The 13,461-nt window shown below is 40.9% G+C and overlaps 1 protein-coding gene across 1 annotated transcript; it reads right to left on the bottom strand.

Moving 5' to 3' along the window:
• Positions 1-3,072: 3,072 nt before the first annotated feature.
• Positions 3,073-11,159, bottom strand: LOC120044297 (acetylcholine receptor subunit gamma-like). The gene is made up of 11 exons (XM_038988908.1): positions 10,948-11,159; positions 10,357-10,490; positions 7,552-7,596; positions 7,230-7,339; positions 6,774-7,033; positions 6,309-6,509; positions 5,679-5,793; positions 5,444-5,558; positions 5,016-5,223; positions 3,515-3,648; positions 3,073-3,261 (listed from the first exon to the last, which is right to left on the bottom strand). The coding sequence occupies exons 1-11, from the start codon at positions 11,027-11,029 to the stop codon at positions 3,094-3,096; spliced, it is 1,572 nt and encodes a 523-aa protein (XP_038844836.1). The 5' UTR covers positions 11,030-11,159; the 3' UTR covers positions 3,073-3,093.
• Positions 11,160-13,461: the final 2,302 nt, after the last annotated feature.

Raw genomic sequence — 13,461 nt, 5'->3', positions numbered from 1 at the left:
TATATAACTTCTTAGCAAAGAGCAATTTACCAAGCAATAATTTTTCTAGGACTATCTGGGAGTGGTCTGAGTGGGGAGGGGAAAACTGAAAACTAGCTGTTATTGGCAGAGAGGTGTGGAATTTGGAACTCTCTTTCTTATTGGTCTATTAGCAAATTTACCGCCTGGTGATGACACCAGGCAGGCAAAAACTCCACCCCACCAAAACAGCTCTTTTCAAATAGCTCCTTCACTAAAAGTGCATTATCATATTTTTTTTCGCAGTATTATTCCAACCTCATAGTGTGGAAATATATATAACACACAGGGAAATCATGTTTTTGACTGAACTAGGCCTTTAAGATTTTGAAGTAACAACTACTTTTAACATAAAATCTTTGGGTGGAGACTGCAAATTAGGGTGAACCAGCAGACATTGTCCAGCCATAGTGCTCACATGATGGTCAGTCATTCAAGGTCAGTCGGACTGAGCACACCCTGTACACTCAGTGGAAGTAGTAAATAAAATGTGTTCAACCTGAAAATATATTTTTTAATCTCAGGTTACATTGTTTTAATATTGTAAATAGAAAAACAAATTTATATCTAAATAATATGAAGATCAAAAAGCTTTTGTTTAAAACACATTATTTATTGCCCAAAGAAACATCAAAACATGATCTTAAAGGTGTGTAGCCTATTCTTATGTCACTCAAAAGTTTCATAATTATAGTGGTGTGAAATGTCTCAGACTTGTAGAGCCTACCCCTATAGGCTAGAACCTATGTGTACTTTCACCGTACACACTACACTCACTGATCAGAAAGTGTATCCCATTAATATGCCTTAAGAACACCTTCATCTTCATTCCCAAAGGTTTTAATAATACTCTAGTGAAACAAAACATTTAAACATTACAGTACTTGACAGTAGTAGACAAAATTAATCAATACAGCCTTACTTGCATGTGAGTTGTTGGTAAGGTCAGGGGTTGAAGAAATATTTACTTTGCCTTTAATATTAAAACTACCTTCAAACTGTTGTGTTGCATGGTAGGATGCCATGCTACTGCTCCATTTAATCCCTGGGAAAGCTGGGTTGTGCTTGGATTCCCATATGATTCTAATCAAGACTTGGACTCAGGCAAGCAGTGTTTTGGAGGTGGTCTGGAGCTACCTTGGTTTTTAAATATCAGACAATGTTGAAGACTATCTCAAACTGCCATTTCAAGATTGAATAGCCACATATTGTATGTGCACCCTCGAAACAATGATCCCAAAAGTCTTTCGATAAAACATTTATTAGATTTAATTATTACAGTATTAATAACATAAAATACTAATAACACTCATTATACAATATTTTTGTTGTTGTCTTAAACAAGTACAACACAGTACTTTCAAGTAATGGTTTGAATCGCAAAAGTTTGTACTGACTCTATGTACCATCCAACACATCCTCTTAATACTAAAACTCAACATATTCAATGTCCATAATGTAAAACCAGGCTGTATCACAACCGGCCGTGATTGGGAGTCCCATAAAGTGGCGCACAATTCGCCCAGCATTGTCCGGGTTTGGACTGTGTAGGCCGTCATTGTATATAAGAATTTGTTCTTAACTGACTTGCCTATTCGAATGCTCAGTTAAATAACGGTTCAAAATAAATTTAAAAATACACAAATTATTATATGCATTGTTGTTCATGATGATTGCATAGATTTGATTTGTGTATGCTAACATCAGCAGCACAGGGGTTTTAATTGTGTAGGATTGTAATTGTATACAAAAAATAAATTATATATCTACATAACATTTTAAAAATGAGGCACAAATTGGACAGAAAGGAAGGCAAGGCCTCAGTTTCTAACTTTTAATTAAGTCTCTGTGTCATTGTGTCATTCTTAGAAATTAAACAGAACAATTCACTTAACCATGAAAATGTATTGTGTGTAAATGAAAGTAACTAGTTAAATCAAATATTCTTACAGTATACGGTCTTCTTACATGGCATTGTATCCATCAGTAAAAACCTGTGTCACATGTACACTGAGTATACCAAACATTAGGAACACTTTCCTAATATTGAGTTGAACACCCCCCTTTTTGCACTCAGAACCGCCTCAATTCGTCAGGGCATGGACTCTACAAGGTGTCAAAAGCGTTCCACAGGGATCCTGGCCCATGTTGACTCCAATGGTTGCCACAGTTCTGTCAAGTTGTCTGGATGTCCTTTGGGTGGTGGACCATTCTTGATTTCTTGATACACATGGGAAACCATTGAGCATGAAAAACCCAGCAGCGTTGCAGTTCTTGACACAAACCAGTGTGCCTGACACCTATTACCATACTCTATTCAAAGTCACTTACATTTTTTTTTAAATTCACCTTCTGATTGGTACACATACACAATCCGTGTCTCAATTGTCTCAAGGCTTAAAAATACTTATTTAACCTGTCTCCTCCCCTTCATCTACACTGATTGAAGTGGATTAACAAGTGACATCAATAAGGGATCATAGCTTTCACCTGGATTCACCTGGTCAGTCTATGTCATGGAAAGAGCAGGTGTTTTGTGTACTCAGTGTACCATACAGTGAGATACAAGAAAGACAAGAATTCTGCAGGGTATAGGTGATCTGCAGCGTCCTCCTAAGGTGGTGTGTAAAGACTAAGGTATGAATAAGGTTGAAGGCTAAAACAGAGATCTAACTTCTTCATTTTGTTCTAACATAACAGAGCCCACAAAAGCCCACAGCAGACATGTTGAATTAATTTCACAACTGCTTTGCTACAAACTGTTTGAGGTTTTTGGCATTTTCATGTCACAGGCCTTATAAAAAATAAAATGCACACATGTAAATCACACATAACAAGAAATGGTTAAGCTAAAACTCAAAACACAGTATGAAATATTTATCAAAAAGGATGACGTCATATCAAGACGATACCATTTTCAGTCATCTACTGCTAAAAAGACAAACAAATAAGTAAGTAAGAGTAAGAAGTGAATAAATCTTAGCTCTCAATGATATGAAGACGATGAGGATGTGTCCTATAACCTGTGACCAGGTTAAGGGTGGGGGTGGGGGGGGCTTGCCTTGCCTTGCCCTCCTAACTGGGGAGGTATCGTTTGTTTTCCCCAGGGAATGGAAAATCTGGGACGGAGTTGAAATGTCCCGTGAGGAAGATGGCAACCGTTCCGATGGAGAAGAGAGCCATGGCCACCCAGAAACAAACCTTGTCAATCATCTTCCCAATCAATACCCAGCTTTCCATTTCCTATGGGACAGTTAACAGTGAGTCAGAAGGGGGTAGAAGTGGGGAGATAATAACCCACAATGTTCTATCAGGATTTCTCTCTCAGCTCGTCATGGGCCAGTATTCACAAAGTGTCTCAGAGTAGGCCTTTTAATCATAATTATTTATTTTATCACAAATAAATCTGGATCAGCACTCTTTGTGAATACGGCCTTGAACTGGCTGAATTCAGATGAAATTTACCCCTGATTCCCAGGGTAAAAGCAATACTTACTGATCCAATGTCATTTGCTTGCTTTGTGCTCTCAGTGATAAAGTTGCAAGCATCCACACATTCCTTGATCTCAGGAGCAGCTTGGGCGAGGCTCTTGTACAGGCTGGCTGTGGTGCTCACATCAATACCATCCACTAGAGGGTAGCAGAGACACATCAATACCATCCACTAGAGGGTAGCAGAGACACATCAATACCATCCACTAGAGGGTGGCAGAGACACATCAATACCATCCACTAGTGTAGCAGAGACACATACAGTTACCTAAAGGTACACTGATGATGGACCACAGTGCTAATCTTTATCCCCGCTCCTTTTCCCATTGATTGTGATACTTATTTATAATACCAAATACAAGCAAAATGCTTTATAAAACCAATTCAAATTGAGCCAGACATCTATTCAGAAAAGTGGCTTGCTGGATAATGCACATACATTACACTCCGTATTTATTTGGACAGTGAGGCTAAAACGTTTAATTTAGTTCTATACTCCAGAATTTGGATTTGAGATCAAATGTTTAATATGAAGCGATAGTACAGAATGTTACCTTTTATTTGAGGGTATTTTCATACATATCTGTTTTACCGTTTAGAAATGAAAGCAGTTTACGTATTTAGTCCCCCGTATTTAATCCCCCAAGTTTAGTATTTGTTCTCATATTCCTAGCACACAATGACTACATCAAGCTTGTGACTCTACAAACTTGTTGGATGCATTTGCAATTTTTTAAGTTTCTGTTTAGGATTATATTGTGCCCAATAGAAATTAATGGTATATAATGTATTGTGTTATTGTGGAGTCACTTTTATTGTAAATAAGAATATAATATGTTTCTAAACACTTTTAGAATAATGTGGGTCTTACCTTGATTACAGATAATCATTAATGAAATTTACAGATGCACAAAGATACCACCAAAACATGCTAACCTCTCACCATTACCAATAACAGAGGCTACAACAAAACATGCTAACCTCTCACCATTACCAATAACAGAGGCTACAACAAAACATGCTAACCTCTCACCATTACCAATAACAGAGGCTCCAACAAAACATGCTAACCTCTCACCATTACCAATAACAGGGGAGGTTAGCATTTTCGGGGGGGTATGATATTTATGCTTCTGTAACTTACTCACTCATCATTATTCACAATTCAACCTAATCCAAAACAAAATAAACTGCAAATACATGCAACAAGTTTGTAGAGTCACATGCTTGATGTAGTCATTGCATGCTAGGAATATGGGACCAAATACTAAACTTTTTACTACTTTAATTAATACACTATAAGTGCATTTCTCCAAATAGTTATGACACCTTCAGATGGGGTGACTAGATACATAAAATGTGTTCATTTCTAAATGGTAAAACAGATACAGTATGTATGAAAATACCCTAAAATAAAAGGTAACATTCTGTACTGTCGCCTCAAATAAACATTCCCCCATGTGCTACCCTTCGCTCCCTACCAGTATCTCTTTCCTTCATCTTACCAAAGGATCGTGTGAGGCCATGCCTCTCTCTCTGCTTGTCAAACATCATCTCGCTGCGTGGTTGTTTTAGCACATACTCCTCCGCTCTCTGCATCAGGCCGAAAGAGCTACGCCGTCGCTCCCTCACTCCATTCACCTCCGCCTCTGCCTCTCCATCATCCACCAGAGGGTCCATACCCAGGAATCGAGGGACAAGCTCCAGGAAGACCTGAACAGAGGAGAGGAAAGGTGGAATAGGTATTAGTTTGGCAAGAAAAAAGTTGAATATTCATTCTGATAAAGTAGCATTTTATCATATCGTATTGTTTCTTAATACAGATGACATTTACTTTGTCCATTCTATGTTTGTTTGGGCTAATGTTACAGGTGCCTTGATTTTGGTTTTGATTTCGAATTACCATGATATTACACAGTTACTGTATACATACGTGTTTGATAGTGTGAGACATGGTGTGGGTATTGGGACTGCGGAGGGAGATGTTGAGCACCACGATTTGGTTGGTGGCGATGAGCGTTGTCACAGACATGACAAAGATCAGGTACCTGGGAAGAGAAGAACAGACAGATGTGGATGGAGAGGGGATTGGGCTCTCTTATGGAGTTACAGAAATACTGTATATGGAGGAAGGCAGTAAGCAAGAGACTGGAGAAATTCTTACTCACTTGCCAATGAGAGGGACATTGAGAGATGTCTCAGGGACCTTCTGAGCAATAAGAAAGAGGAAGACAGTCTGAGCCAGCAGGACAGAGATGGACACAGTCAACTTCTGTCCCCCAGCTGTGAAGGGGACAATGGAGAGTCAGAGGGGTACAGAAGGGAGTGCAGTGCTTTTCCCATCATCATCCTCATAGATGACAACAGGCATATTATATTGTACTCTAGCAATTCCAGACATAACATGAGATTGTTCAAGTGTTTCCAAATGCTTCCAAGTGCTTTAGTTGGGATGCAGAAATCTATTGACATTCTATTGCACAGGCTAACCGAGTCCAACTAAAGTCCAACAGCATACAGTGCATTCTCTAGTTTGAAACTCAAAACCATTAAATCTATGTTGGAGCATTTCTTAAATATAAACAATTTGAAATAATAGTCAATATACAAAGCAACACTAGCAACACTAGTAACACTAGCAACACTAGCAACACTAGCAACACTAGTAACACTAGCAACACTAGCAACACTAGCAACACTAGTAACACTAGCGGACAACTGCTAACTTCAGTTGGTGATGGCATACTGCATCATCTTCCAGTTTCACTAACTCTAAGTTACACTCTTATACCACTGACCCTGTGCAGGTAAGAAGTAGGCCAGTACGACCAGGGAGGAGATAAGTGAGCAGGGCAGAATGATGTTGATGATGTAGAACAGAGGTTTCCTCTGGATGACCAGGTTGAAGGAGATCTCCTGGTACTCCAGGTCATCAGGAGTGTAGCGTGAGTTGATCAGCTTCCTGGCTGGCCGGTGCTTTATGGCCCACTCACCATTCTCTAACAGGTTGGAAACAAAGACACTGGGATGAGTAGAAACCATTTCATTAGGATTGGACCAGTTGACTGGTTGTGTCAGTTGTTTGCAGATAGGTGTAGGCCTACAGATTGATTTTGAGGAACTACAAAGTTTCATATACTGTATTTTGGTCACACATACAGGACCAGAGTAGTAGTGGAAAACTATCGAGGGGGGTAGTAGGTTTGAAATATAATTTTTTTAATCCATAAAAACAAAACATTGCAACATTAGTGTGTGTATACCAGTGAAGGCCTCAGGATCAATGTCCACCCACTCAATGGGCTGTTCAGTCTCCGTGTCAACAGCCAGCATGATTTCCAACTCATTTGCACTGTATGTCTGGGACCTAAAGACTAAAGTGCAGTTCTGGTAGTCAAAGGGGAAGTAGGTGATTTCTATGGCACATGTGCTGCGGTAGATAGCTGGAGGCAGCCAGTACATGTAGCCACTGGAGTAGATTAACACATTGGCATAGTAGGCCACGTCAAACTTGCCATCAATGCTGCAGAGGAGGAGGGAGAGAGGAGAGGGAACAGAGGAGGGGAAGAGAGGAGGTGGAAAGAAAGGGTAGAGAGGGCGATGAAAAGAGTTCAAGAGTCTATTGGTCAAAACATAGCAGTGCCACAGAAGGGCGGAAATCAGAATGAGGAAAAAAGCCAAAGGAAAAAGACGTTGAAAGCCCTCCTCTACTGACTCACTTGTTCTCAAGGACAATGTCAGGAAGCCACACTGTGTTGTAAGGCACACGGATAACCTCGATGCCAAAATACTCAGAGGTGTTCCAGGCCAGGCGAATATCATTCCATTGCTGTGAGAGGGAGCAGAGGGTGTAGGCAGAGTAGAGAGCGTGAGAGGATCAGAGGGAAATAAAAGACACACAGCTAGAAATCAGGTAAAAGTAGGAGAAAATAAAAAAACAGAAATAATCTAGTCAAAGACGTATGCAGGAAACACATGATAAACTAATTGAGAAGATACAATATCAAAATAAATGTGGTTATCAATGAGAGAAACACTCACAATCTCAATCCAGACATTAGTCGTGAGAGTCTCTTCCTTTTCGTTCTGTAACAGAGGAGATATATGATGGTCTGATGCAGACATTTGTCTATTTTATTTGGGTAGCCTACATAACCTTACAGGAATACATGTGGAGGTGCAGTGAGATTGTGAAAGGGTAGTTGGTAACTGTGGCAGCTCTATGGAATTATGCTGGGCAGTTTGATATGTGATAATACTGTAGTGCACCTAGGGCTGTTGCAGCCACACTGTTGCCACCATACCAGCGGTCACAAGTCAAATTCCACATTACCGTTTAGTCATGGTAATTAGGCTTCTCCAAGCTATGATGCAGCTGCTGGTCATTAGTAGCCTACCAAACTTGCTAACTGCCTGGTACTCAGCACTATATTGTCACTCTAATCACTATTGACATCCATTCAAATGTATTCGAAAATCTAATCAAACACTTCATGAGAGCCCATGAGCTCATGTTGCGCAACATTTATATAGGCTATGCAATTGCGGGAGAAAACACAGTGATGACCACTAATAAAAAGGATGCCATCAGCTTTCTATAGGCTAGGCCTACCATATTTATTTCTCAACTTTCCAACTACAGATGGCGCCGGGGAGGATGGCTGCCGTTTCATGGGCTCTTAACCAACCGTGCTTTTCTGTTAGTTTTCCGCATTTTTTGTCATTTATTTTGTACATAATGCTGCTGCTACCGTCTGTTATGACCGAAAATAGATTCTGGAAATCAGAACAGCGATTACTCACCTTGAACTGTACGAAGAATTTCTCTTTAATTAATCAGATGATAGGGATTTACTCCAGACACCCGAACAGGCCCTCATCCCCGTCATTCGCAGGAGAAAGAGACTGAAAAGATATCGCGGAAAGAGATCGGGGTGCCTTGTGAGGATCCGCCGATGAGTGGCTAATCTGCCCTTGCCATCCATACTACTGGCCAACGTACAATTGCTGGAAAATAAATTGGACGAACTAAAAGCACAGATATCCTACCAACAGGACATTAAAAACTGTAATATCTTATGTTTCACCAAGTCGTGGCTGAACGACGACATGAATAACATACAGCTGGCATTAAAGTGTCCGGGGACTTTAATGCAGGGAAACTTAAAACCCGTTTTACCTCATTTATATCAGCATGTTAAATGTGCAACCATAGGGGAAAAAACTCTAGACCACCTTTACTCCACATACAGAGACGCGTACAAAGCTTTTCCTCGCCCTCCATTTGGCAAATCTGACCATAATTCTATCCTCCTGATTCCTGCTTACAAGCAAAAATTAAAACAGGAAGCACCAGTGACTCGGTCAGTAAAAAAGCGGTCAGATGAAGCAGATGCTAAGCTATAGAACTGTTTTGCTAGCACAGACTGGAATATGTCCCGGGATTTTTTCAGATGGCATTGAGGAGTACACCACATCAGTCACTGGCTTCATCAATAAGTGCATTGATGACGTCGTCCCCACAGTGACTGTACGTACATACCCCAACCAGAAGCCATGGATTAGAGGCAACATCCGCACTGAGCTAAAGGGTAGAGCTGCCTCTTTCAAGGAGTGGGACTCTAACCCGAAAGCGTATAAGAAATCCCTCCGACGAACCATCAAACAGGCAAAGCATCAATACAGGACTAAGAGCTTTTCAAAATATCATTAGAGTCACATCATGCAGCCTTACAGTGTATTAAAAATCAAAACATATACCCCAACGTTTGTAGAACAACTAAAGTTACATTAATAACTCTAAATTAAGCATATAGGAGAACCTATTTCTTTGTTAACTGCTCAACACAGAATAACAGCATGAGTACACTCCCTCACATAGTTTGGAGAAAATATCCTTTCTATTTTATTCAGGTTTGTTCAATTGTATTCTTCATACTATAAAATAATATAAAATAATGCCACGGAATTCTAAGCAAATCTTGTCTGCTAAATGAACTAGTGTAACCCACAGCCATTTGGCATAGCCAGATCAGGACCTAACATAAGGACAACTCAGAGTATGCTATTCTGTTCTTCTGAAATAGACTACATTTTCTTCATATCATGCTTCTTTAGACCTGTCTAAAATAAAAAATAAAATGATTTATTGTGAAGGTGTAGGCTATATTACATGGATTTATTAGACTTTTTTAAAATGTAGACATTCCAACGGTCTGTGTGTGGAAGCCAGGAGATGATAAATGTGTTTTTGTTAATTAACGGTCAATTACCGTGAGACCGACAGTTATTTGCTTGACAATCACTGGCTGATGAAATTTCGTGACCACCACAGCTCTAAGTGCACCCCGAATGGTTGAAGCACAGGACTGTTTGGTAATGTGTATGGAATGTTGTTGGGTTGCAGCAGGTGTGTAATATGTGTGTGTATAATATGTGTGTGTAATATGTTTGGAATGTGTTGTATGTTGTTATATGGCATTGTTATGTTGCAGCAGTAAGTAAAGTCAAGTTTATTTGCATATGCACAGCAGAGGAGGCTGGTGGAAGGAGCTATAGGAGGACAGGCTCATCGTAATGGCTGGAATGGAATTAATGGAACAGAGTCAAACATGTGCTTTCCATATGTTTGATGTGTTCCATGTATTCCATTCTAGCCTTTACAATGTGCCCCTCCTATAGCTCCTCGTACCAGCCTCCTCTGATGCACAGGATACACAAGGTAAACAGGACAATGAAATGCTTGGTACAATGAAATTCTTATTGATATGCATAATGTGTGTAATGTGTGTTTGTGTACTATGTGTTGTTGGCGTTATACTGCATCAGGTGTGGTTTGTCTCTCACCAGGGAGATGAGGTTGGTGAGGATCAGCTTGACCTGCACCTCCACCTTGTCAGTGGGGTGCGCCGCTGGACGGATGTTCTTGTTGTAGCCTCTGAACAGGTCCCCAATCAGCTTAGACTCCTCATTACAACTCACTGCACAAGGCAGGGAGAAAGAGAGAGAGATAAAGAGCAAGAGGACACAGCAGAGTGCCATGGCAATATATGATGAGATATGGGTGGAGTAAAACCCATAGGGACTACAACACATAACACTTAAAATGCCAAATGACCTTAAATGATCAGTGACCGATTGCTTTGCTAAAATCACCCATTGAACCCTTTTCAATTTACATGTTTGACATTTAGGCATGTCAACCCTAACACCAAAAGTTGTAACAATGTTTGTGAAAGTTTTCACAGCGCCTATAAAAACATGAACATGACATCTGCCTCACAGGAACAATAATAACAAGCCCATAGAAACACCAAAACAACAGTCGCAGACACATTTGGCATGGAGACGGAGATTAATAGTCAAAACACCGAGAGGTGCCATTGCCAAGAGCCTTGATCCTGGCCATGAGAAAAAACAATCAATATACGCACTTACCTGGTATTGTCACACCCCAGAGTAGACCTGCAGTTGCAATCAAACACGTCCAAAAGGAGTGCGTTGCCATCGCAAAGTTCATTGCTCTTTACGCACAGTTCCAGATTTGAGTGAAGTACAAATTCAAAGAAAGAGAAAGCGAGAGGTTATTTCCGAATGGCTCGTCGTCTCCCTTATCCCGCTGCCCCTCGTCTCGCTTCTCCAGCTGTCGCTACCCTTGGCTCGGGTTACACACCAACCGGGAAACGCTAAACTCGGCCTTAAAGTCACACTCGGGTCGTTCATAATAATAATCATTATCATTATTCTATGGGGTAGTTATGACAATACTCCGATTATGAAGGGGACCTTTTCTGCTTGATATGTCAGCGGGTTTCAAACTAGTAATAGCCCACAACGTTCTGAATGTAGGATGGAATGGGATAGTGTCCATTTACAAAGTAGCCTATCTCTGTTTTACAAATATTGCATCTATAGGCCCAATATGCCTAGACCACAGCTGACCACTTCGAAAACGTGTGTGTGTGTGAGTGTGTGTGCGTGTGTGTGTGTGTGTGTTTCGACGCTACTGGTGAGCAAAGTGAACAGGTGACGGGGATCCAGTTTGGAAGCCGTTCCATTGCACTGCCCCCACTCTCTACCCGGGGAGGGTATAAATAAATAGTGTCTATGCTGTGCTCCTTGCAGTTTGCACTGCGGGGCTCCGGTGAAACGGGAACAATCTCTGGGGGATTGGGGTGGGGTGGGGTGGGGTGGGAGGATTTTGTCACGATGACGGCTGGTTATAGACGACAGATAGGACGGGGTCCCGTGAAGATGAATTATGTACCAGGGTGTGTGTGTGTGTGTGTGTGTGTGTGTGTGTGTGTGTGTGTGTGTGTGTGTGTGTGTGTGTGTGTGTGTGTGTGTGTGTGTGTGTGTGTGTGTGTGTGTGTGTGTTCAGATTGGAGACGCCGGATGCGCCTGTTACATTTCGTTGAGTGACCAAACACCAACCAGTGGCAGCAGAGCAGGCGCTGCAGTGACTATGTGCGCAAAATGCCGTGGAGAGGTAAGAATCCAATCATCAGCATATCAGCATACAATTGTCGTTGGTATTTGATAACGACGTCAACCAACGTTAATTAACATTTCCATGGAATAAATAAAATGAAGGTCTAATGAACATTTATTGTCGATACCGGGAGGTATAATCCGAAATTTGTTGCAGCTTTTGGTCAATTCGATTTTTTTCCTCAAATTTGATCATGCAGCTGCCTGGATGTTAAGAAAATGTTGATGAAGTTGTCTATGTAAAACAACAAGACAATAATTTATGCCTTGTATAATGTGTTCCGTGTGAATTCCGCCGTCTGCGAAGTGCCTCTAAAAATACATGAGTGAAACGGAGATGCGCTCCTTTGAGGTAACCGGGACCTCTGTATCTGGGAGACCAAAACGTATCTCACGGTCGCAGAGTTCACAAATTCAAGCCACAGAGCAGGACACATGTCCCACATAACATAGACTATTATCATGCACACCTACCTTCAATGTTGCAATAGTCTAAATTATATTTATACTTTGATTGACCCCACACCCTCTCTCACACACCCCATCTCTCTCTCGCGTGCGCTCATACACGCACGCACGCACGCACACACACACACACACACACACATCAACACTTAAGACTTATCTCAATTGGCGTCTTCGGCTAAGTAGTCGGCTAAATTCTTCACATGACCCACCCCTCCTTCCCCACATCCTTCCCTAATGAATGCCCTTGGTTTCACTTTTCTCTCCACCAACAAATGCACAATTATGCATCCCCATTCTCTCCTGAGCACATGAGTGTGATTAGTCTATAGCTGTGTTCGAATACTCATACTAACCGCACTAACGTAAATTGAGTATGTAGTATGCTTATTAGTCACAATATGGATATAGTTAGTATGCCAAAGGTTCCCAGATGTTGTACTACATTTGCTGAAGTTTGAAGTATTCAAGCAATGGACACTCTTTCCGTGCTTTTAGGGTCCATAATGCAATGTTTCAGGAAATTGGCATGGCTTCACAACGTTTTCAGATTTGAAGAGAATGGTGGAAAATATGCAGCTGAAGTCCGACGAGAGTGCATACAAATTTGTTGCTTTAACTAATTATGACAGATGTTAAGAAAATGTTCAGCAATGTAATAAAGTAATGACTTTTCAAATAAGTTAGGTTACATGTTATGTTGGCTGACAATGTGTTAGCTACGCTATCCTTACGAACTGCATTGCATATCATTACAGCAGTAATGTACCGGGCATGTTAGCTACCTACTAACGTTAGTTGGCTACTAATACATCGAACTTGCCAGAGTGCAGAATAACTGATGAATTTATGAATGCTCAACACCCGTTGAATGTGGCTGGTGCAGTAAATTTCGGCAAAAAAGTGTAATTCAATTGTTGCCAGCAGCACGGTTACAGTCACTAACGGTCTCATGAAAACTGCCTAACCAGAAAATTGTCAAAGACCCTATCCACC

The sequence above is a fragment of the Salvelinus namaycush genome, chromosome 3 (assembly GCF_016432855.1).
Source record: "Salvelinus namaycush isolate Seneca chromosome 3, SaNama_1.0, whole genome shotgun sequence".
Classification (NCBI taxonomy): domain Eukaryota; kingdom Metazoa; phylum Chordata; class Actinopteri; order Salmoniformes; family Salmonidae; genus Salvelinus; species Salvelinus namaycush.
This window is presented reverse-complemented; position numbering and strand designations above follow the sequence as displayed.